The sequence below is a fragment of the Bos grunniens genome, chromosome 2 (genome assembly GCF_055505025.1).
Source record: "Bos grunniens cultivar Pamir isolate PY7600 chromosome 2, Bosgru_T2T1.0, whole genome shotgun sequence".
Lineage (NCBI taxonomy): Eukaryota > Metazoa > Chordata > Mammalia > Artiodactyla > Bovidae > Bos > Bos grunniens.
Window position 1 is genome coordinate 127305772 of NC_141166.1, and position 22128 is coordinate 127327899.

The following is a 22128-nucleotide window of genomic DNA, read 5'->3' on the forward strand; positions in this document are numbered from 1 at the left end:
CCAGTTTCAGAATGCCAGGAGGTTTTTGGGTGTCTTATTTTGGCAACTGTACTTTTATAAAGATGGAACAGATGGAATATGCAGAGTTTTTAATTAATTTAGTTTAGACTCTTACTACACTTGGACTTTGTCTATAAATCCAAAGGCTCTGAGAATTTCTGAAACTAATCTTTGGAGCAAACAAATTAATAAAAATTCCCTATTGAGTCCCATTCCTGAAAATGCTGTTGAAGGAACCATTGTAGTACCTTTGGTTTGAATAAGGCCCATCACCGAATTTTAAAAGCTTTTAAAATTATTAGTTTCCTTATCTTCTAGTTCAGTTCAGTTCAGTCACTCAGTCGTGTCCGACTCTTTGCGACCCCATGAACAGCAGCATGCCAGGCCTCCCTGTCCATCACCCAACTCCCACAGTCCACCCAAACCCATGTCCATCGAGTCGGTGATGCCATCCAACCATCTCATCCTCTGCTGTCCCCTTCTCCTCCTGCCCTCAATCTTTCCCAGTATCGGGGTCTTTTACAATGAGTCAGCTCTTCACATGAGGTGGCCAAAGTATTGGTGTTTCAGCTTCAGCATCAGTCCTTCCAATGAACACCCAGGACTGATGTCCTTTAGGATGGACTGGTTGGATCTCCTTGCACTCCAAGGGACTCTCAAGAGTCTTCTCCAACACCACAGTTCAAAAGCATCAATTCTTTGGTGCTCAGACTTCTTCACAGTCCAACTCTGACATCCATACATGACCACTGGAAAAACCATAGTGTGCAGTATTCCTCTTATATGGTTTATCTGAGTTTGGTACATTATCCTTCCCTCCTCTTTCTCTTATGGAAGATAGGGTGTAAAGAGAAAAAAGTGAAAGGGTTAGTTGTCAGTCGTGTCTGACTCTTTGTGACCCTATGGACTGTAGTCTGCCATGCTCCTCTGTCAATGGAATTCTCCAGGTAAGAATATTTGAGTGGGTAGCCATTCTTTTTTCCTGGGGATCTTCCCAACCAAGGGATTGAACCCAGGTCTCTTGCATTACAGTCAGATTCTTTACCATCTGAGGAATAAACTATTCTGTACTTACAGTTGTGTCCTATGTCATTTAAGGTACTTGCTTTGGAAACAAGCAACAGAACCCAACTCATGCTATAAGATTCAGGGAGTTTGATACAACTCACAGATCATCAGGAGGGGCTGTATAACACTTCTTCTGGAAGGAGAGGGAAGCACAGAGAGGGGAAGCTTATAGACTCCCAGAGATGATTCAGCTTCAGCAACTGTTAGCCTCTGTGTATCTTTAATCAACATTTCAAGGGCCTAACAGACTGTCTGGCCTGCGGTTTTGTTGTTGTTCAGTCACTAAGTTGTGTCCGACTCTTTGTGAACCCATCGACTGTAGCCTACCAGGCTCCTCTGTCCTCCTCTGTCTCCTGGAGTTTGCATTAGTTGGATGCTTTATGCCAGTGGCTCAGTACATTTTGTCTCGGGGTTTAGGGGCAGGTGGCTGGGGTATTTACTTTAGATTGAGCAGCAGCTACTTGTCCTCTACGCATAGTTTATTGTACTAGGTGGACCTGTACAAGGACATCTGGTTTAGAAGCTCATCATACCATTTTTATTACAACCTTTTATTATTTTGCCAAGAGTTATATTTCCCATTTGAATTTGAAGCCATGGTCTGGCACGAGCGTGTGTTTGTGATTACTTTTTTATTTTTAATTAATGTTATATAAAAATTTAATGATTCTATTTTTGACGATTGTATTTTGATCTAAATGCCTTTGTTGTGGTCCAAAAGCAATTTAAAGTCTCGATTATTTTAACAAAGAATAGATAAGGTGTGATAAGTTTTGTAGCAATACTAAATTCAGTCAGTGCTGCAATTGCTTCACTGCAATTCAGTCAGTGCTGACTGGGATTTTTTACCTGACATGATGTTCTTGCTAAAAATTCTTAAATATAGGTTTATACAAACGCATAGCAGCATAGTTAATCCTTATGAGCTGTTTCTTAGTGATGTTCTCATGTTTGTGAAGTGGTCTCCAATTGTGAAGTAATAATTTTTGTTATAAATAACAATATTATAATTTGATTTGACAAACACTATACAGAGCACATTATTTGCATTATTTCACTTTATTAGCTCAAATTAGTGGCTGCTGTCCTGATTTTACAGATGAGCAAATGGACTGAGAGGTGAGTAACTTACCTAAAGTCACACATCTAGAGAACAGCAAAGATGGACCTTGACTGACCTCAGAGCCCATAAATAGTGGAAGAGAAGAAAGACATTTTTAGCAAAGGTGTTGTGATGCTGGCTTTGCAAAGGTATTTCCATGATGGTAAAAGTTCTTCCGTAGCCAGATATTATCAATGGTAAATCCACGAACACATTGTCAAAATCTGTAAGGCTGGAGGTGTTAAGTAGAAGCCAGCCTTAGTTCTTTTTTCTTGAATTTATCGTCTATATATTTAATTGATAATGTTTTTTATATTTTAGTAAAATTTTTTTTAACTTAAGGTGGAGCTAGGGGCAAACGTACCTGCCAGTGCAGGAGACTTCAGAGATGCGGATTAGATCCTTGGGTCAGGAATACCTCCTGGAGGAGGGAATGGCAACTCACTCCAGTATTCTTGCCGGGGGAATCCTGTGGACAGAGGCGCCTGATGGGCTACAGTCCGTAGGGTCGCAAAGAGCTGGACATGACTGACGCAACTTAGCACACACACATAGGTGATCTACAGTATTAGTGTCAGCAGTATAGCATAGTGATTCAGTATTTTTGTAGATTTTATTCCATTATAGGCTATTACAAGATAATGGCTGTAATTCCTTGTGCAATACAACACATTCTTGTTGCTTATCTATTTTATAAATAGTAGTTTGTTAATCCCATACCTCTAATTTGTCCCCTCAGCTTCCCTCTCACCTTTGGTTATCTTAAGTTTATTTTCTATGTGAGTTTGCTTGTTTTGGGTATACGTTCATTTGTATTATTTTTTAGATTTTATTTAAAAGTAATATCATAGTATTTATCTTTCTCTAACTTATTTCACTACGCATAATATTCTCTAGGTCCATCTGAGATTTTGTTTTGATATTTTGTAATTTGGAACTAAAACACATCCTCTGCTTTCCAGACAACAGAGCAAAATAAAAGAGCTATCCATGCACTAATGGGTTTGGTGAATAGCATTTTATTCTAAGACCTTTGACTGTATTTTATTAGTATTAAATCTATGTAACTTGATAATACCCACTCCAGTGTTCTTGCCTGGTGAATCCTGGGGACGGAGGAGCCTGGTGGGCTTCCATCTATGGGGTCGCACAGAGTCGGACACGACTGAAGCGACTTAGCAGCAGTAGCAGCAACTTGATAATATTAGAAATTTGTCATATAAAGTAAAAATTTTCCTAAAGCCAGAAGCTGTCTTTGCATTATTTACTATTCTCACTTTCCGTTATTCACTATTCTCCCTTCTTTTCCTTTTAACTGGCAGACAAAATAGTGATAATACTATACCTTATTAATAATATTCAACTTAATCAGTTTTAGGAAGAATGAATTTGGTGGAATGTTTAACACCTTTCTATCCATCCATATGTATGTATCTTCTAAGTTTTTCAACAGTTTGGTATTGTTCAGGTGTTTTAAATGACATTTTACAGTATAGTGACATATGCTTTATAGGATTTAATGTGCTGTGATTTTGTCTTTTCTAGTGTCTGTATTTATGCTGAAAGTCCAGGTGAATGACATCATCAGTCGTCAGTACCTGAGTCAAGCAGTTGTAGAAGTGTTTGTAAACTACACAAAGACAAATTCCACAGTAACTAGAAACAATGGAGCAGTGTTGATAAGCGTACCCTACAAGTTAGGACTCAGCTTAACCATTATTGCTTACAAAGATGGCTATGTGTTGACGCCTCTACCTTGGAAGACCAGAAGAATGCCAAGTAAGCACTTAAATAGTGTTTTGCCTTCACTAAATGTAAATGATTTTTTACTCTTTGAGAATTGCTTGTTCTGGTAAACTGAAAATATGACTGTCTATGTGAAGCCAGTATAAGGAAATTAGAAAGGTGTGCCAGTTTGAAGAAAATATGAAGGCCTTTTTCCTGCTACAGAGGCCTGAAGGAATCCTGAGAAATAGCTCTGCTCTGGTATAAAACTTGTCTGCAGGTGTATGGGGGTAGGGGGCATGGCATGCCTACAGGATTGCTAAGTTGTTTCAGTCGTGTCTGACTCTGTGCGACCCCAGAGACGGCAGCCCACCAGGCTCGCCTGCCCCTGGGATTCTCCAGGTAAGAACACTGGAGTGGGTTGCCATTTCCTTCTCCAATGCATGAAAGTGAAGAGTGAAAGTGAAGTCGCTCAGTCTTGTCTGACTCTTAGCGACCCTATAGACTGCACCCAACCAGGCTCCTCCGTCCATGGGATTTGCCAGGCAAGAGTCCTGGAGTGGGTTGCCATTGCCTTCTCCGGCCTACAGGATTAGGATGGGCCAAAGTATTGGTGAAGGGACCTTCTCTAAAGGTAGATGAACAGTTTAGATTTACATGATGACTAATAAAGCCATTCTTATAGATTCTTGAACACATGAATTTAAGTTGTTTAGAAACTGAGTTTACAGCATATAGGGAATAGGTCAACAGCAGGGCTAAAATAGATTCAGGGAGTCTAGCTATGAAACTGTGGCTGTGCTGGGGGACTGTAAGGCTAGCCTGATGTAAGAAAGGAGATGAAAGGAGACGTAAGCATACAAGAGGCATACTAGAGAAAGAATCAGTATTTATTATGGTAATCATTTTACAATATATACAAATATCATGCCATTGTATACCTTAAGGTTATATAATGTTATGTGTCAGTTATATCTCAACAAAGCTGGAAAAAATTGGTAGTACTTAGTATCACTAATTTGGAGAAGGAAATGGCAGCCCACTCCAGTATTCTTGCTTGGAGAATCCCATGGACAGAGGAGCCTGGTGGGCTACAGTCCATGGGTTGCAAAGAGTTGGACATGACTGAGTGACTACCACAGTATAACTAATTGGATATTGGGGGTAAAATGGCCAACCAGTTTCCAGAATACAAGTCTGATTGGAAGGATGATCCATTCGGCAGTCAGTCTTTTCAAAAATTTTATATTTTATTGTTCTTGTTAAATTTTAGATATTATAGTTCATATTGGAAACATTTGAATCATTGAACTATTTAAATTAGATTGAGAAAGAAAATGAAAAATTAGGTAATTTAATAAGATTCACATGAGTAAAATTCTAGAAAATAATGACTAGAAAATCTGTATAGGGATATGGTTGAGATAAATTCATGGTCTCAAATGATTTAATTTTTTTTAAAGATAGAAATTAAGCACAACTATTCATTCAGAAAAAGTGAGAAAAACAATGAAAGAAGAAACCAACTATTGGGAAAAGGAAATAATAAAGACAGAAGTATATTGGCATATGTTAGAAAAATATAAAGAAATAGTTGACAAAAATACATAAAAGTTTTAAAAGTCATAAAAGTTATTGATAACAAATTTGATGGCAAATATCTTAAAAATCCAATAAAACAAACAATTTTGTTATAATGTAAATGATTATTGCTTTTAGATGAGGTAAATTAATCATGCATAAAATGTTCTAGATAAAAATAACTTCTGAGGCTATAAGGAAAAGTACTGCAGGTCATTCTACCATATCAATCAGTACAGCCTTGATCCTGAGACCTAACAAAGGTCAAAATTAAATGCCCTCTTGTGAGCATACTCTTTCTCATTTACACATCCCTCTATAGATCAATCTTACCTGTAACTTGAAATGCAAAAATCCTAAGCAGAATAGTGAAAAAGAATTTCACCATTATTTAAATATAGCGTACTGTCCAGACCAAGTAGAATTTTTCTGTTTGCAGGACTATACAGATGTCAGACTTTATTAATTTTATATATCATACTATTAGAACAAGTTGGAATCAAGATTGCCAGGAGAACTGTCAATAACCTCAGATGTGCATATGACACCACTGTTATGGCAGAAAGTGAAGAGGAACTAAAGAGCCTCTTGATGAAGGTGAAAGAGGAGAGTAAAAGTCAAGTGTTAGTTGCTCAGCTGTGTCCAACTCTTTGCGACCCCATGGACTTAGCCCACCAGGCTCCTCTGTCCATGGAATTCTCCAGGCAAGAATACTAGAGTGGGTTGCCACTCCCTTCTCCAGGGGATCTTCCCAACCCAGGGATCAAATGTGTGTCTTCTGCATTACAGACAGATTCTTTACTGTATGAACCACCAGGGAACATTCAAAAAAATGAAGATCAAGGCATCTAGTCCCATCACTTCATGGCAAATAGATGGGGAAACAATGGAAACAGACAGATTTTATTTTCTTGGGCTCCAAAATCACTGCAAGTGGTGACTACAGCCATGAAATTAAAAGACGCTTGCTCCTTGGAAGAAAAGCTATGAAAAATCTAGACAGCATGTTAAAAAGCAGAGACAGCAAGGGTTTTTCCAGTAGTCATGTATGGATGTGAGAGTTCGACCATGGAGAAGGCTGAGTGCTGAAGAATTGATACTTTTGAACTGCGGTGTTGGAGAAGACTCTTGAGGGTCCCTTGGACAGCAAGGAGATCAAGCCAGTCCATCCTAAAGGAAATCAATCCTGAATTTTCATTGAAGGGACTGATGCTGAAACTGAAGCTCCAATACTTTGGCCACCTGATGCGAAGAGCCGACTCATTAGGAAAGATCCTGATGCTGGGAAAGATTGAGGGCAGGAGGAGAAGGGGACAACAGAGGGTGAGATGGTTGGATGGCATCACCGACTCAATGGACACGAGTTTGAGCAAGCTCTGGGAGATGATGAAGGACAGGGAAGCCTGGTGTGCTGAAGTCCATGGGGTCTCAAAGAGTCAGACATGACTGAGCGACTGAACAACAACAATTAAAACAAATTAAAACTAGTATGTGATAATATCAACAAGTGCCTGAAATGTATTTTGTAAGTTTACCATTCATGCGTAACCAAGAATAAACTCTTTAAAAACTAGGACCATAAAGATATACTTAGATATCTCAAACTCATACTAAGCATAAAATATTAGAGGTGATCCTACTAAAGTAAGAAACTAAATACAGATATCTGTATTATTTTACATTGTAGTAGAAGTTCTCATCAGAACAAAAAGATATTAACAGACAAAAAAGAGGAGAGCTATTAGGAAGAATCAAAGCCATTATTTGTGGTTATGATCATATCCCTGGAAAACTGAAAGTTAGCACTGGTAAAAATCAACAGATGTTCTTACATACATTTCCAATTAGGAAAAAGGAAAATAAATGCTTCTCAGAACACTATGAGAAGGGAAACCTACAAAAAAAGTGAAGTAACTGTGGGGAGGAAAATAAAACTACCAAATGTTACTGATAGAACTAGAAAAAAAAAATCAACTAAAACACCGAATAACTGGAAAAATATATATTTTTCTTACTCTGAATATTGTAAAGATTTTAATTCTTCCCATATTAATTTACAGATTTAACGTATTAGCAAAATACTTGGCAAAATAATTCTTGAAGAATAAATATGTAAAAATACCTGAAGTTTTAAGAGATTTACTAGAGGCAGTTTGAAATTCCAGATAACTAAAATATCTAGCTACAGATTTATTGTGATATTTTACAAATCAGATACTAGTAGGTATAAAAAATATAATCTATGGTAAGGAACTATTATAAATCATTGAGGAAAAAGCTGAATATTCAATAAGTAATACTGGAATATTTTGCTAACCATTTGCAGTAAATTAATTTGAATCCATATTCCAAAATATATTGCTCAAAGAGTTCGAATGTGGAAAATTATATTTAATATAATAAACTATCTTTTTTTAGGATGGTCTTTTTAAACTGAAAAGCAATGAATGATGTCGTAAAAGGTAAATTTCACCATAATTTTAAAAAGTAGGAAAAATATGTGAAGTAATAAGGAATGATACCTTTTATGTGCTAAGAATTCATTCATGTCAGTAAAAGACACCAGGACACTGCCTAAATAATATAAATGGACAGAACCATGACGTAGCAGATTTAAAACAGGAAATACAAGTTAAAGAATGTGATAAAATATTTACCTTTCTAATAATCTAAGTACACCCCCAAAACATGCATTTCTTAGATTTTTCACCTCAGGGAAGTTTTATAGAGTGAACATCCTCAGTATTGACAGGATGGGCCTCCTCTAACACTGCTGGTGGGAGGAGAAGTTGGCAGTATTATCTGGATGACAGTTTTGAAATATGTGTGTCAGAGTCTTTGAAATCTTCATCTTTGCTGGGAATCTTTTCTAAACATGAACATACAAATAAAGTGGACAGATACTTGTGCACAAGGATAATGAGGCGAATATTCTGTAATCGTGAAAATGGAAACAGTCTACAGTATTATACAGTTTAAGTGAATCTTGATACTTTAAGGAATGTGACCTTGAAAATGTTATGAAAAGTTTCTACTGAGGGACAGAAATGCTTACAACATTATCTTAAGTGAAAACGCAGGGTGAAAATACTCTGTGTATGATATCACACTCCCTCTTTTTTAAACCACAGGACAAATCCAGGAAGAGCTACAGTGAAATACTAATGGTGGTGGTCTCTGTGGTGGTCCTGTGATGACCATCATTTTCTTCCTTTTCTGTATTTCTCAGCTTTTCCAGAGAAGATACACATCCCTTTTAAAATCAGAAACATTTCTGTAAATCGAAGGAAATCTGAATGCAAATTTTAATGAGATTCAGAAAGATTCTCCTCAGGCTTAATAGGAAAAGCTGTCAGGGTAGCCCCTTTCCACAGTGTGGGATCCAGTCATCTCAAGGTCCAAGCTATTATCCCACCACCTCCTCTCCAATCTTGGAACTCCAGCAATCTGTCTAAATATTAATAATTTCTGAATTAAAATTACTTTCATTGATAGTCTTCCTTTTCTATTTAATAAAAAAAATTGTTTTACATCCACCCATAATTTTTGTATAGTTTTATATTTTATCTTCTTTTTCATATTTCCTTTAACAGTAAGCTCTAATTAAAAGTATTCCCAGGCAAGTGTATTTTATCTTTTACGTGATTTAGGGGTACTATATAGTTTCTGTTGATATTTAAATACATTGCATGGAGGAGATCAATGAGAACTTGTACTTTAGGTAATGCCTCAAAACATTTTTCTTTTGCAGGATTGGTAAGCTTATCCGACTTGTTCTTGCTTATAAAATGATGGTCTTTTATCCCTGCCTCTTGCTCCTCATCTGGAAAGAATTGTTATCTTTCAGGGATTTGCACTTACTCATCTCACCAGTCATTTCAGATGCCTACTCTTGTAGACAGGTTCAGCCTCATCCTGCCTACTACTAAAGGTTGCCTATGGATCATGTGTATGTTAAACTGTTTTATCCTTTGCCAACTCAGTCTGTTTGGTGAACCACGCTGTGAAGAAAAGCATTGAACCTTTGTGTGGGAAGTTAAAACAGAATGGATGTACTCCCCTTAAAGAACCTAAAATCATGGAGGCAGGAAAAAAGGTTTTAAGAATTATAAGAAGGAAATAAGTAATGATTGTATAGAGAAAAGAGCAGAGGGTTGTTTAAGCATTTAGCTTGACCATACACACATATACATATATATAGGGTTAGAGAACATCATTAGTCATCTTGGTACAAAGTATTGTATGAAATTTTTAAAACATTAGTAGTCATGCCCAATCTTCTCACTTTATTATGTTTCTTTTTTCCCCTCTATATTTTACATTCATTCTTCCTTGTTTTGAATTGCTTTTCCCATCACACAGTTTGCTTTTCCTACATTTTTAGGGCCTGCTGGAGCAGAACTGTATTTGTCCCAGTTTTACCTCCATGTCTAATAAAATATTCTAATTGTGCTATATTTCACAGTATATTCATCAGTTACACTTTCATTGTTCCCACAAAACCAAGCAAATATATGGCTATTTGAAGACACTATTTTAATTACTGGAAAATTAGCTGGTAAGTACTCTACTTCTTCTTAACTAGTAAGTAAACACTTGAAAGTGACTGTATTGTATAACTGTACTACTTCACCAATGGATCAATGTTGATTATAAGGTGGGAAAAATTTAAATTGAACTGGGATGACTGGTATTGACTATAAGTTGGCCTGAACCGATTCTTATTTCACTATCAAGCTATAGCATACATATTTTTTTTGTGTGTAGTGGGACTCATTCTCTTTTATCATTTTAGCCACCCTCAATAGAACATTTGACTTTCAGAAATACTGGAAAGAGTCTCTGAACTTCTTCCCAAATCACAGCTCTTTCTGGGCTTTGGTGGTTGGTGAAATTGGGAAAAGGACTCAGACCTTTGGGGCATTCTCGTTGGCAGGTCACCTTCATTCCTGCTTCTGACATTAATCTTGCTGCCTGCGAGGGAAAGATCTGAGGCTGGGGAATTCAGTATCTACTGAGCAGACATGATTTGCCCCACTCACATGTCCCGAGGGCAGGAATACAAGAAGCCTGATTTGGGCTGTGATTCAAACTGTGTTTTCCAACTCTGCTTAGCAACCTCGAAGATGCTAGCTTTCATCCTCACCTACCTCCTCCCCTCCCTTAACTAGTCCTTAGGGAACATCCCAGCATTTTGTAACTCTTACTGCATATTATGTAAAACGTCTGTAAATGACAATAATTCACTTATTTCTTTTGGGAAATCAATGTTTAGAACCAAAGCATATTAGGAATGACTGGTAAAAGTAGAAAATCTTAGAGTCCGAGACAAGAGTCATGGTAAAGAAACAGTTTTTGAAATTCTTCATTTTTAGAAGCTATCTTATTTAGTCCTAATGTATTAAAGAAAACCTAATACTATCATTTGGGAAAAACTGGGGCTTGATTAATCTTGGAGTCATTTACTGAGCGAGGTAGTAGAATCTCTCACTCTTGCACTGATTTTGCTGGTGCACAGCAGGATGGATGTAGAGCTGTGTGTGAAGGGTAAAAAGTAAATAGGACCTGCATGTGTGCAGAGAAAGGCCATTATCTTGACATAGTCCCACTCCTTACTGGCCTCTTCAAACTCTTTCCATTTTTCAACTTTCCGCCCCTTATTGTCTATTTTCAAATGAGTTCTCATTTCTGGTCACAAAATGGCTTTTGTGACTCCTGGACATACCTGCTCACATTAAATCTAGTGTAGGCAATAGCATGTCTTTGCCCCTAGAAGTCCAAGCAAAATTCACATTGTCTGTGCTCAGATGCTTAGTGTGTCCTACTCTTTGTGATCCCATAGACTGTAGCCCACCAGGCTCCTCTGTTCATGGGAATCTCCTGGCAAGAATACTGGAGTGGGTTGCCATTTCCTATTCCAGGGGATCTTCCCAACCCAAGGATCGAACCCATTCTCTTGCATCTTCTGCATTGGCAGGTGGATTCTTTATACTGTCTGCTGCCTGAGAAGCCCAAAATCCACGTTGGGTCTCATTAACTGTGGTTGGCACAGGTTCCATCACTCAGCAAGTCACTGTGGTCAAGAGGACAATGAGATGCTGTTGATTGCTTTCAGCCCATTCTAGCATGCTCCAGTGCCTCTACTCTTGTTGCAGAAATGAAACCCCAGATGTGCCACATGGGTCAACGTGTGGTTCCCCAGAGTGAAACTCAAAGGTGAAGAAATTCTGGGCAGATGAATCAAGCTCAAGCAGGCTCTAGCCTAAATGTGCCTTGTGTGATCTAAGTTCAGTTCAGTCGCTCAGTCGTGTCCAACTCTTTGCTCATGGACTGCAGCACGCCAGGCTTCCCTGTCCATCACCAACTCCCGGAGCTTACTTAAACTCATGTCTATCAAGTCGGTGATGCCATCCAACCATCTCATCCTTTGTCGTCCCCTTCTCCTCCCATCTTCAATCTTTCCCAACATCAGGGTCTTTTCAGAGTCAGTTCTTCACATCAGGTGGCCAAAGTATTGGAGTTTCAGCTTCAGCATCAGTCCTTCCAATGAATATTCAGGACTGATTTCCTTTAGGATTGACTGGTTTGATCTCCTTGCAGCCAAAGGGACTCTCAAGAGTCTTCTCCAACAACACAGTTTCAAAGCATCAATTCTTCGGCACTCAGCTTTCTTTACAGTCCGACTCTGACATCCATACATGACCACTGGAAAAACCATAGCTTTGACTAGAAGGACGTTTGTTGGCACGGTTATGTCTCTGCTTTTTAATATGCAGTCTAGGTTGGTCATAACTTTTCTTTCAAGGAGCAAGTGTCTTAATTTCATGGCTTCAGTAACCATCTGCAGTGATTTTGAAGCCCCAAAAAATAGTCTCCCACTGTTTCCACTGTTTCCCCATCTATTTATCATGAAGTGATGGGACCAGATGCCGTGATCTTAGTTTTCTGAATGTTGAGTGTTAAACAAACTTTTTCACTCTCCTCTTTCACTTTCATCAAGAGGCTCTTTAGTTCTTCTTCATTTTCTGCCATAAGGGTGATGTCATCTGCATATCTGAAGTTATTGATATATCTCCCAGCAATCTTCATTCCAGCTTGTGCTTCATCCAGCCCAGTGTTTTTCATGATGTACTCTGTATGTAAGTTAAATAAACAGGATGACAATATACAGCCTTGATGTTCTCCTTTCCCGATTTGCAACTGGACATTGTTCCATGTCCAGTTCTAACTATTGCTTCCTGACCTGCATACAGATTTCTCAGGGGGCAGGTCAGATGGTCTGGTATTCCCATCTCTTGAAGAATTTTCCACAGTTTGTGATCCACATAGTCAAAGGCTTTGGCATAGTCAGTAAAGCAGAAGTATATGTTTTTCTGGAACTCTCTTGCTTTTTTGATGATCCAGCGGATGTTGGCAATTTAATCTCTGGTTCCTTTGCCTTTTCTAAACCCAGCTTGAACATCTGGAAGTTCACGGTTCATGTACTGTTGAAACCTGGCCTGGAGAATTTTGGGCATTACTTTGCTATCGTGTGAGAGGAAAGCAATTGTGTGGTAGTTTGAACATTCTTTGGCATTGCCTTTCTTTGGGATTGGAATGAAAGCTGACCTTTTTCAGTCCTGTGGCCACTGCTGAGATTTCCAAATTTGCTGGCATGTTGAGTGCAGGACTTTGAGTTAAAGAAAGGGGCATTTCTTGTTTATTCAGATCTGAATATAAAATAATCATTATAATAAGATGTTAGTAATGTTTTAGAAATAACTGGTTCACTTAGAGTAACATGTCCTGACCAGTAGTGCTGTGCTTTCTGTGCATTTGTTTTGTTTATTGGCTAATGAGGTTTTCTTTTTCCAGATGCCAAATCTCAACCAAGTGTTCAGTTTTCAAAAGCCTTAATTAAACTACCCAACAACCATCATATTAGCAATGTTACAGGCTACCTTACAGTTCTACAACAGTTTTTGAAGGTGGATAATTTTCTGTATACAACTGGCATTACTCTCAATAAGTCAGGTATTTCCTAATTTTTATATAATCTCTTTATAAAAATAGTACATATTCAAATTCTATTTATTTAGATGTTTGATATTAATTTACACTTTGGAGGAGACATCAGTTTTGAAACATAAACACAGTTATTAAAGTGTTTATAGGCAGTCCTTTTATTCTAGTACATTATGAAAGAGATTACATCAGAACCTTATGCATAAATTACAAGTTAATGGGGAATTTAATTTACAGGGTATTTTTATTCAAAGTAGGTAAACAAACTATAGAAAATAGTAATGTTTACTGTAAAATTTTGCAAATTAAAAAATGCATTTAAAAGTGGAAATTTGACTAAGAAGTTTAGACATATGATTTGACCAGTCATTCTCAAATTGATCAGAAGTGTCAATAATTGTTGGAAACAAAAAAGTTTGTAGATTGGAGTGAGCAATTGGAAATTTTGAAATATTTGAAATACTTCGAGTAAAAGGGTAAATATTGAAAAAGTATATTTTTCAGTTTCAACAGTAGTAATATGTAAGGCTGTCATGACCTAAGTTAAGGAGGTGATGGGATTTTACATTTTATTTAACAATTTACTTATGAATGACCCCTGTAAAAGCTGTATCTTTCCTTTGTAAATCCATACTTGTTCCACCATTTCTGCCACTTGTTGCCAGTAAGAAACTCCACAGTTTTAAAAATCACCTCAGACAATCTGTAATTTTTATGGTTTCACGTGAGTCAAATTTTTGGTCCATATCATTTGGGAGCTAGTCAGAAATTAGAGTAATAAGCAAATACGTGTTATGGTTAGATAGGCATTTTTTCTACCTGCTGTAGCTGATGTTATTGATACCCCAGGCAGATGACCCTCTCTTCTGTTACAAGCCTAAATATTTCCTACTGCATGTATCTGTGACTCTGCATAAGGGCATTCCCTGGCCCAGGAAGTAGACTGAGCCCTCACAAGAGGCAGGCTCTCAAGCAGTGACAGAAAAGAGTACGTAAAGTGTACACACCTCTTCATTAACACATCGTGTGTTGGCTTCCTTCCTTCTTCTGTATTACTCCTCCATTCCCTCAGTGGTGGGTGCTTCCTTCCTTCCAAAGTGTTATTTCAGGGTCTGCTTCTTGAGGAAGCCAATCTAAGACACCTGCCAAAGTTTTCCAGGTATAAGTTATAGGATGCTCCAAATAAAAGCATTGCAAGCATGGTAGCCAATATACACTATCACAAATGAAGCTCATGTTGCCCTGGAGGGTTTTTATGAACAAGACTCATTAGATTCAGTGGGAGGAAGTTATAATATGTTCTGCTCTTCATCATTTCTCTACCACCTGCTTTTGAGATTGTTCATTAGACGTTTCAATGGTCCTGAAGCTGCTAACATTTGAAAAGTCCTAGAGCCATGGTGTCAAATGAAAATGTTCTGTCCTGCCCAATATGGTAGCAGTTAGCCACAGGTGGCAGTTGAGCTCTTGAAATATAACCAGTGCACTGAGGAACTAAATTGATAATTTCATTTAAATTGAAATTGCCATATGTTGCTCATGGCTAATATACTGATTGCACAGTTCTAGAGTTCTGTGAATATGAAGATGCTTTTTTAAAGTCTCCTCATTGTCTTTCAGACTCTTTTTTCCTTTTCTTTTAGTTGGCCTTATCCCAAATGATAGGGTGTTGACCTCATCAGTTTCAGACGCATTCAGTATGTGAAGCCACTGACTTCACAGACCCGAGGGGTGGAGTTAAGAAAGCCAGCTGGTTTTACAGTTTGATATGAGATATTATAATTACTCACATAGTACTTTTTATAGTACATTACTTACCAGTGCAACTAGTCTACAGAATATGTATGGCACTATTTTGCTTATCTTATGGATAGAATTTTAGGATGTTTACAAAGGTTAAATCTGTTACATTTAACAGAAAATCTCCAATAAGCCAGTGGTTGCCCTGTCTGATAACTGGAGATACATTCATAGGTTCGGTGGCAGCGATAATTAGAATTCCTTTCCGTGGCCTCATGCTGGTTCCATCTCCCTCTGCGCTCTCATCTGCCTTCTTACACATGCCAAGATCACTTCTGATTTGGGGGATTTGCCCTGGTTTCTTCTGCCTGGAAGGCTCTTCTCTGAGGTCTCTGCATGGATGGCACCTGTCATTTGGCCACTGCTCAAATGTCTCCTTCTCAGAGAGGCAGCCTTCCTGATGGTTTTGTAGGTTTTTAAAAACATCAAATTATTGAAATAGATAACCAACAAAGGCCCTACTGGATAGCACAGGGATCCCTGCTCAGTATTAGATAACAACCTAATGGGAAAAGAATTAGAAAATGAATAGATACATGTATATGTATAACTGAATCACTTTGCTCTACACCTGAAACTCTCACAGCATTTTTAACCAACTATACTCCAATGTAAAATAAAAGTTAAAAACAAAAAAATATTGACTTTTAGATTCCAGTGACATTAAATCAGAGGAGTCTGAGAGAATTAGATTAGGCTCGTAACATGATGTCTCAGTGTTACATAAGTATAGCATTTACTTACAATATATTTTATAGTTTAAAAATCTTCGAATAGAATCTAGTATCTATTTGGTATTACACTGGATAGCTCTGGTTGAAATAGAGGAACTAGATATTTTAGGCCAATATTAGTTTGTTGTTAATATTTGTTGTTAACAGTTTGTGCTTTACATATTTTAATGAACTGTCTTCTGTTTTTAGGTTTTGAAAGCATTGAATTAACTCCTCTTGCTGCAATATGTGTGAAAATATATTCTGGAGGAAAAGAATTAAAGGTGGATGGCTCTATTCAAATTTCTCTTCCTCTTCTACATACAAATGATGTAAGTGCAGGCGATCACGTACCTGCCTGGACATTTGATATGAACACAGGTATGTGAACTATGGGAAAAAGTTCTGAATATTTGGAATTTTTTGAATATTTGCATGTTTACCTTAAAAATAGGTTTCTATTGTTATTAAAAATTTTCAACTTTATTAAGGTACAATTGACAAATTTCTATTTTACATAGAATATTAAATTTTAATATTCCTTATTATTTAAACATTAATATTTATATATGAATGTTTTATCTTTAGTAGAGCACTAAATCAGTAATATTATAATTTTAAGCACTTTATCAGTGACCAAAAGTGGCCCCACTTTGATTAGTATAATAAAATTGTAGGGAAAATGATATCACTATTATTTTAAAATAGCATTATTTACTCACATTCCCATGTTTTATATTTTGAGGTTCTTATGGGTTTTTGCTATGATAGTGCTAATGCTTAGTTGCTCAGTTGTGTCCACTTCTTTGTGACCCCACGTTCTGTAACATGCCAGGCTCCTCTGTCCATGGGGATTCTCCTGGCAAGAATATTGGAGTGGGTTTCCATGCCCTCCACCAGGGGATGGTCCCCACACCAGGGATCATACCCAGGTCTCCCTTATTGCAGGTGGATTTTTAACCATCTGAGCCACCAGCGAAGCCCAAGATTCTCCAGGGTATCTTCCCGACCCATGAAGCAAACTGGGGTCTCCTGCATTGCAGGTGGATTCATAGGCAGTATAAACTTATATCTAAAAGCTTGGCTAAAGCAATTAATAAATGTATGCAAATTTCATGAAAATAAATAACATTGTATTCTCTCTGTGTGTGTGTGTGTGTGTGTATAAAGGTAGAAAGAATGATTATTTTCCAAAAAAACACTTTGGTACCAATTTTGTTTCCTGAGATTAGCCTCCTAAATAGCAACTGGATGCATTTTTCTCTTCTGCTTCTCTTGGTTTTGTTTTTCCATGTAAATAAAGTGGAGTCCTTATCAAAAAACAAAAAAAGATGATCAATCCCCCACAACTGAAAAGCCCCGGGGTAGAGCTGTGTTGGATTAAGTCACGATGCACAGACTAGACTGATTTGTAGGACTTGATTTCTCTCTCATCTGTTTCCTCTGTTAATAACCTTTCTGAAATAGGATTTTCCTTTGGAGTAGCAGGAAGGCCGTAGGCGCTCTCACTTTATACTACCCAGGTTAAAGTCCAGAAGGTAGAGAAATTCTTTTCCTATAGCTAGTACACAAGCCCTTGGAGTCCGTGCATTTCTAGAAGGAGGTTTGCATGCCTATTCTCAGAAAAAATGTCTGTGGCCTGCAAATAGATTTCATAGATTTATTTAGGCTTAAGTCATGTGTTGGAGCTGGGATTGGAGCCCTAAACTAATCATGTGGACTAAGAAGAGGGAGCAGTGTATTCTCAAAGAGATTTGGAATTGAGGTTTCATTGTAACTGAAAAGGTAGGTAGTGAGGCACAAACATGTTCACTACAGAAGATAAAAACAGATATGTTATTTTTAAAAGACTGGAAATTATGTAAGTAACAAAGGTAGTTGTAAGCGACAAACTCTTCTTTCAACTCTATTCTGCACTCAGAAGTTTCACTTCTGGTCACCAAATGTGAGGGTATTTTTCTTGTACCCTCCAACATGAGCTAAGTGTCCTAAAATTTCCTTCAGTGGTCCGTCTAGTCAAAGCTATGGTTTTTCCAGTAGTCATGTATGGATGTAAAGAAAGCTGAGTGCCAAAGAATTGATGCTTTTGAACTGTGGTGTTGAAGAAGTCTCTTGAACTGCAAGGAGATCCAACCAGTCCATCCTAAAGGAAATCAGTCCTGAATATTCATTGGAAGGACTGATGCTGAAGCTGAAACTCCAGTACTTTGGCCACCTGATGTGAAGAACTGACTCATTTGAAAAGACCCTGATGCTGGGCAAGATTGAAGGTGGGAAGAGAAGGGGACGACAGAGGATGAGATGGTTGGATGGCATAACCAACTCAATGGACATGAGTTTGAGTAAACTCCGGGAGTTGGTGATGGACAGGGAGGCCTGGCGTGCTGCAGTCCATGGGGTTGCAAAGAGTTGGACACAGCTGAGCGACTGAAGTGAACTGACTGAGATCCTATCTACCTGGAGTTAGTGTCAGATCCCGCAGGTTAAAGGCAAGCTCACAACCTGCAAATCAAGAGGCCAACTGCAAGTCCAGCTTATCAGCCATGCTCCTGCCACGATTGGCTATAAGTTGGAGGCTTCTGTGACCCTCTCCTCAAGTTTGGTAACTTGCTAGAATAGCTCACAGGAAGACAGGTTACTAACTAGGTCATCGGTCTTCTGTAGAAGGATACAGTTTGGTAATAGCAAGATGAAAGAGATGCACAGGGCAAGGGGTTTGGAGCCGCAGTGCTCTCTCCTCTGGGCGCATCACCTTCCTAGCGCCTCCACGTGTTCACCAGCTCTGCTCTCTGAACCCTGCAGTTCAGGGGCTTTTGTGGAGGCCACCGTATGTAGGCATGCTTGATTAAATCTTTGAACACTGACAATTGAATTCAAGGTCCAGCCCCTCTCCCTTCTCTAGAGGGTTGTGTGGGGGTGGGGATGAAAGGTACATGCAGTTGGTTCCCCTGGCAACCAGCCCCCATCCACTGGGACTTTCCAAAATTCACCTCATTAACATAAACTCAGACATGGTTGAAATTAGCTTGTTGTCAACAAGAAAAGACACTGTTTCCACCTTTATGGATCTTATCACATAGGGAATTACAAAGTTTTAGGCGCTCTGTGCCAGGACTGGGGATTCAAGACCGTATATATAAATTTCCTATTATAAGTCTCAGTGTCACAGTGGTATAGTACTGTAAAACACTGGATTAAAAGCTGTAAGACCTGGATTCTGTCCATTTACCAGCAACATGATGTTGAACAAGTCACTTGACTTATTCTGGCCTCAATCCCCTGACTTGTTGAATGAGAGAATTGTTTCAAGGCACTTTAAAGAAGAATATCTGCTTTGAGTTCTGCTTTCTGATTGTTTCTCCTGAAAAAAGCCTGTGTTTCTCATGTACCTTCCAGTGGCAGAATTTTTGAATTGATTCATCACATGTACTGCTTAAGTTTAACGTGACTATTCAAAAAGCAGGTTGACTCACTCCCATAATTTCATCTATATACATCATTACAATGAATCAGTAAACCAAATACATAGACCAAACTTATAAACAAGCTTTGTAATGCTGGACTTCATAAAAGATACTGGTTTTACTGAATTCTTTTTTCTGTGGTTGATATTTAAATGAATCAGAATAGCACTTTTTAAAAGACATTTAGTTCTAAAAGAACCATGCCAGCAGTACTAGAACAAAACACCATTTAATAAAAATATTAATAAGGTCATAAAACACATACTATAAGCATTTAATGAGAACCCCAGAGCAGGTAACAACCATCTGTTGATAAATTTGGATTTAATTACATTCTTACTAAGACATATCTCAATATACACAATTTAGACATTATTTGGAGAGTATGATTTCCCTAAGTTGCTGCTAAGTCACTTCAGTCGTGTTCGACTCTGTGCAACCCCACAGACGGCAGCCCACCAGGCTCCTCTGTCCCTGGGATTCTCCAGGCAAGAACACTGGAGTGGGTTGCCATTTCCTTCTCCAATGCATGAAAGTGAAATGTGAAAGTGAAGTCGCTCAGTCGTGCCCGACTCTTAGCGACCCCATGGACTGCAGCCCACCAGGCTCCTCTGCCCATGGGATTTTCCAGGCAAAAGTACTGGAGTGGGGTGCCATTGCCTTCTCCAACTCTTAAGTAGATACCCTTTTTATATTTATATAAAATTTATATTGATTTTATATATGATATAAAGTTTATTTATATTGATTGTATATTCTTTGGTCATAAATTATTCTATTTAATATAATATATTATGATATATATTATCCCATGAAAATATATTGTCACAGTTTTCATCTTTGAAAATATCCTACAAAGTATTCTGTACATGACTATCAGCAAACTCCTATTAGCATTCAAGATATATAAGGTAACTGATTAGTACTTTTTTTTGCCTTCCTTTTTAGGTGCATGGGTAAATCATGGCCAGGGAATGGTCAAGGAATATAACAGTCATTTAATTTGGACATATGATGCACCACATTTGGGCTACTGGATAGCAGCTCCACTTCCACGAACTACAGGTATGGTAAAAATGAAACAAAATATAAACTTAAAAAAATCCAAATAGTCATGCTGAAACTGATATTAGTTTCCCATTTTATTGTAAGCATTGCTACTTACTGTATTACACTGGAAAAAGCTTCTAGTCTCTTGATCTCAGCTTTATTTTACTATAGTAAAATTAGAAAATATCTATATTTTACTATATTTACTATAGTAAAATATAGAATATATCTATATTTTCCAGATATATAGGGAAAGATTAAGTTCCATGAACTCTAGGGTCCTTTACAGCTATAATACCTGATGAATCTGAAGTACAAAGTTTATTCAAATGAAGAATTTTCTTAGTTTGCTTTTTATGAATGAATTCTACCCAGATTAGTTGAGAGCTTTTGATTGCAAACAACAGGAGCAGAGTTTGGATAATTAGAAATATGTAGTAGGATATCAGGAGTTTGCAGGATCCTAGGGAAGGCTGAAAAAGCAGACTGTAAAAGGCAGGAATCCTAGAGGACCCAGTTAGCAGACCTGCTCCACTGTCTTTGGAAGATTGCTGCTTCAAGATAGCGGAACCTAACCCTTTGCAGTCTTTTCCTCACACTGTTCCTGATCTTTCTAGGGATGAAGAATTTGCAGACTTAGATCATGAGCATTTTCCTTGGTGGGGGTGTGGTGGGGACGAGGGACTGTTGAATAATAGTGTCCCCAGTGTTCATAGGATAAGACAGGTGATGGCCCAAATGAAGATTGGCCTGACATGTGAACAGAAGGTGGGCAAAAACCAAGAGCTGTGTGCTAGGAATGGTCTTATTCATATTCTAGGAGAAATAAGTGTTTCATTTTTCCTGGATTTAACTGGTATCAAATTAACATGGTATCAGTCTATGTATATACTTTGTACTTAGAAAGCCTACATCTTGAGTTGTGTAAAAGTCTCAAAATTCTCAAACATTGCATATCTCATCCATTAAGTCATCTTAAAAAAAGAAATACTCTAACCAGCTGTCATGTAGCCTGGCTGCACCGTGGGCCGGCAACCACTCATTAGGTCTCCTGGGTGTTCACTGGTATGAGTTGAGTTGCTTCTTGGTTTTCCCTGCTGCACACTCTGCTAAGTCAACCCTCCAGCTGTCAGCATCTTGTTGCTCCTGTCTTTGATCTCATTCTCCTTTAACCTGTGGACATGTATATTTATAAAAACAAGACAGAGCAAAACTTTCAGTGTCCTTTTTGTAAAGTTTAGGGAAAGTGTAAAAGCTGAATGCATATGTCCCTCCTTCATCTTTAATTGGGTCAGAAGTAATTCTTTTGGTTTAGCTAGTGTCTTGGCTTCCAGCTGAAAGGCAGCTGCAACCTGGCTATTTCATGCTGTTCAGGAATAGTCCTTGTACATGCCCTGATCCAGGTTACGGATAACATTTTACATCCATTTCTCAGTAGCAGTGTATCAGCTAACTTTGTTATGGCTGCCTATTTGAAAGCTTTGAGTTTTTTGAAACTTTTTATGTAGTTTATTTTTATTTTACATTTGACAACCTTCCATTTTTAAACCATGCAAGGTAACAAGACTTTATTTCAAAAATGAAGCTAAAATAGAGTATTTGAGTAGAAGAAATATGAGCT

At 37.9% G+C, this 22128-nt stretch overlaps 1 protein-coding gene across 1 annotated transcript in view; it reads left to right on the plus strand.

Annotated features, from left to right (window-relative positions):
- FAM171B (family with sequence similarity 171 member B) overlaps positions 1 to 22128 on the plus strand; it is a 76110-nt gene that overhangs the window by 46009 nt on the left and 7973 nt on the right. The window contains exons 2-6 of the mRNA XM_086371356.1: positions 3716 to 3949; positions 9942 to 10034; positions 13331 to 13489; positions 16204 to 16374; positions 20406 to 20522. Coding sequence (XP_086227482.1) covers positions 3716 to 3949; positions 9942 to 10034; positions 13331 to 13489; positions 16204 to 16374; positions 20406 to 20522 — 774 coding nt within the window. The remainder of the gene's footprint in view (positions 1 to 3715; positions 3950 to 9941; positions 10035 to 13330; positions 13490 to 16203; positions 16375 to 20405; positions 20523 to 22128) is intronic.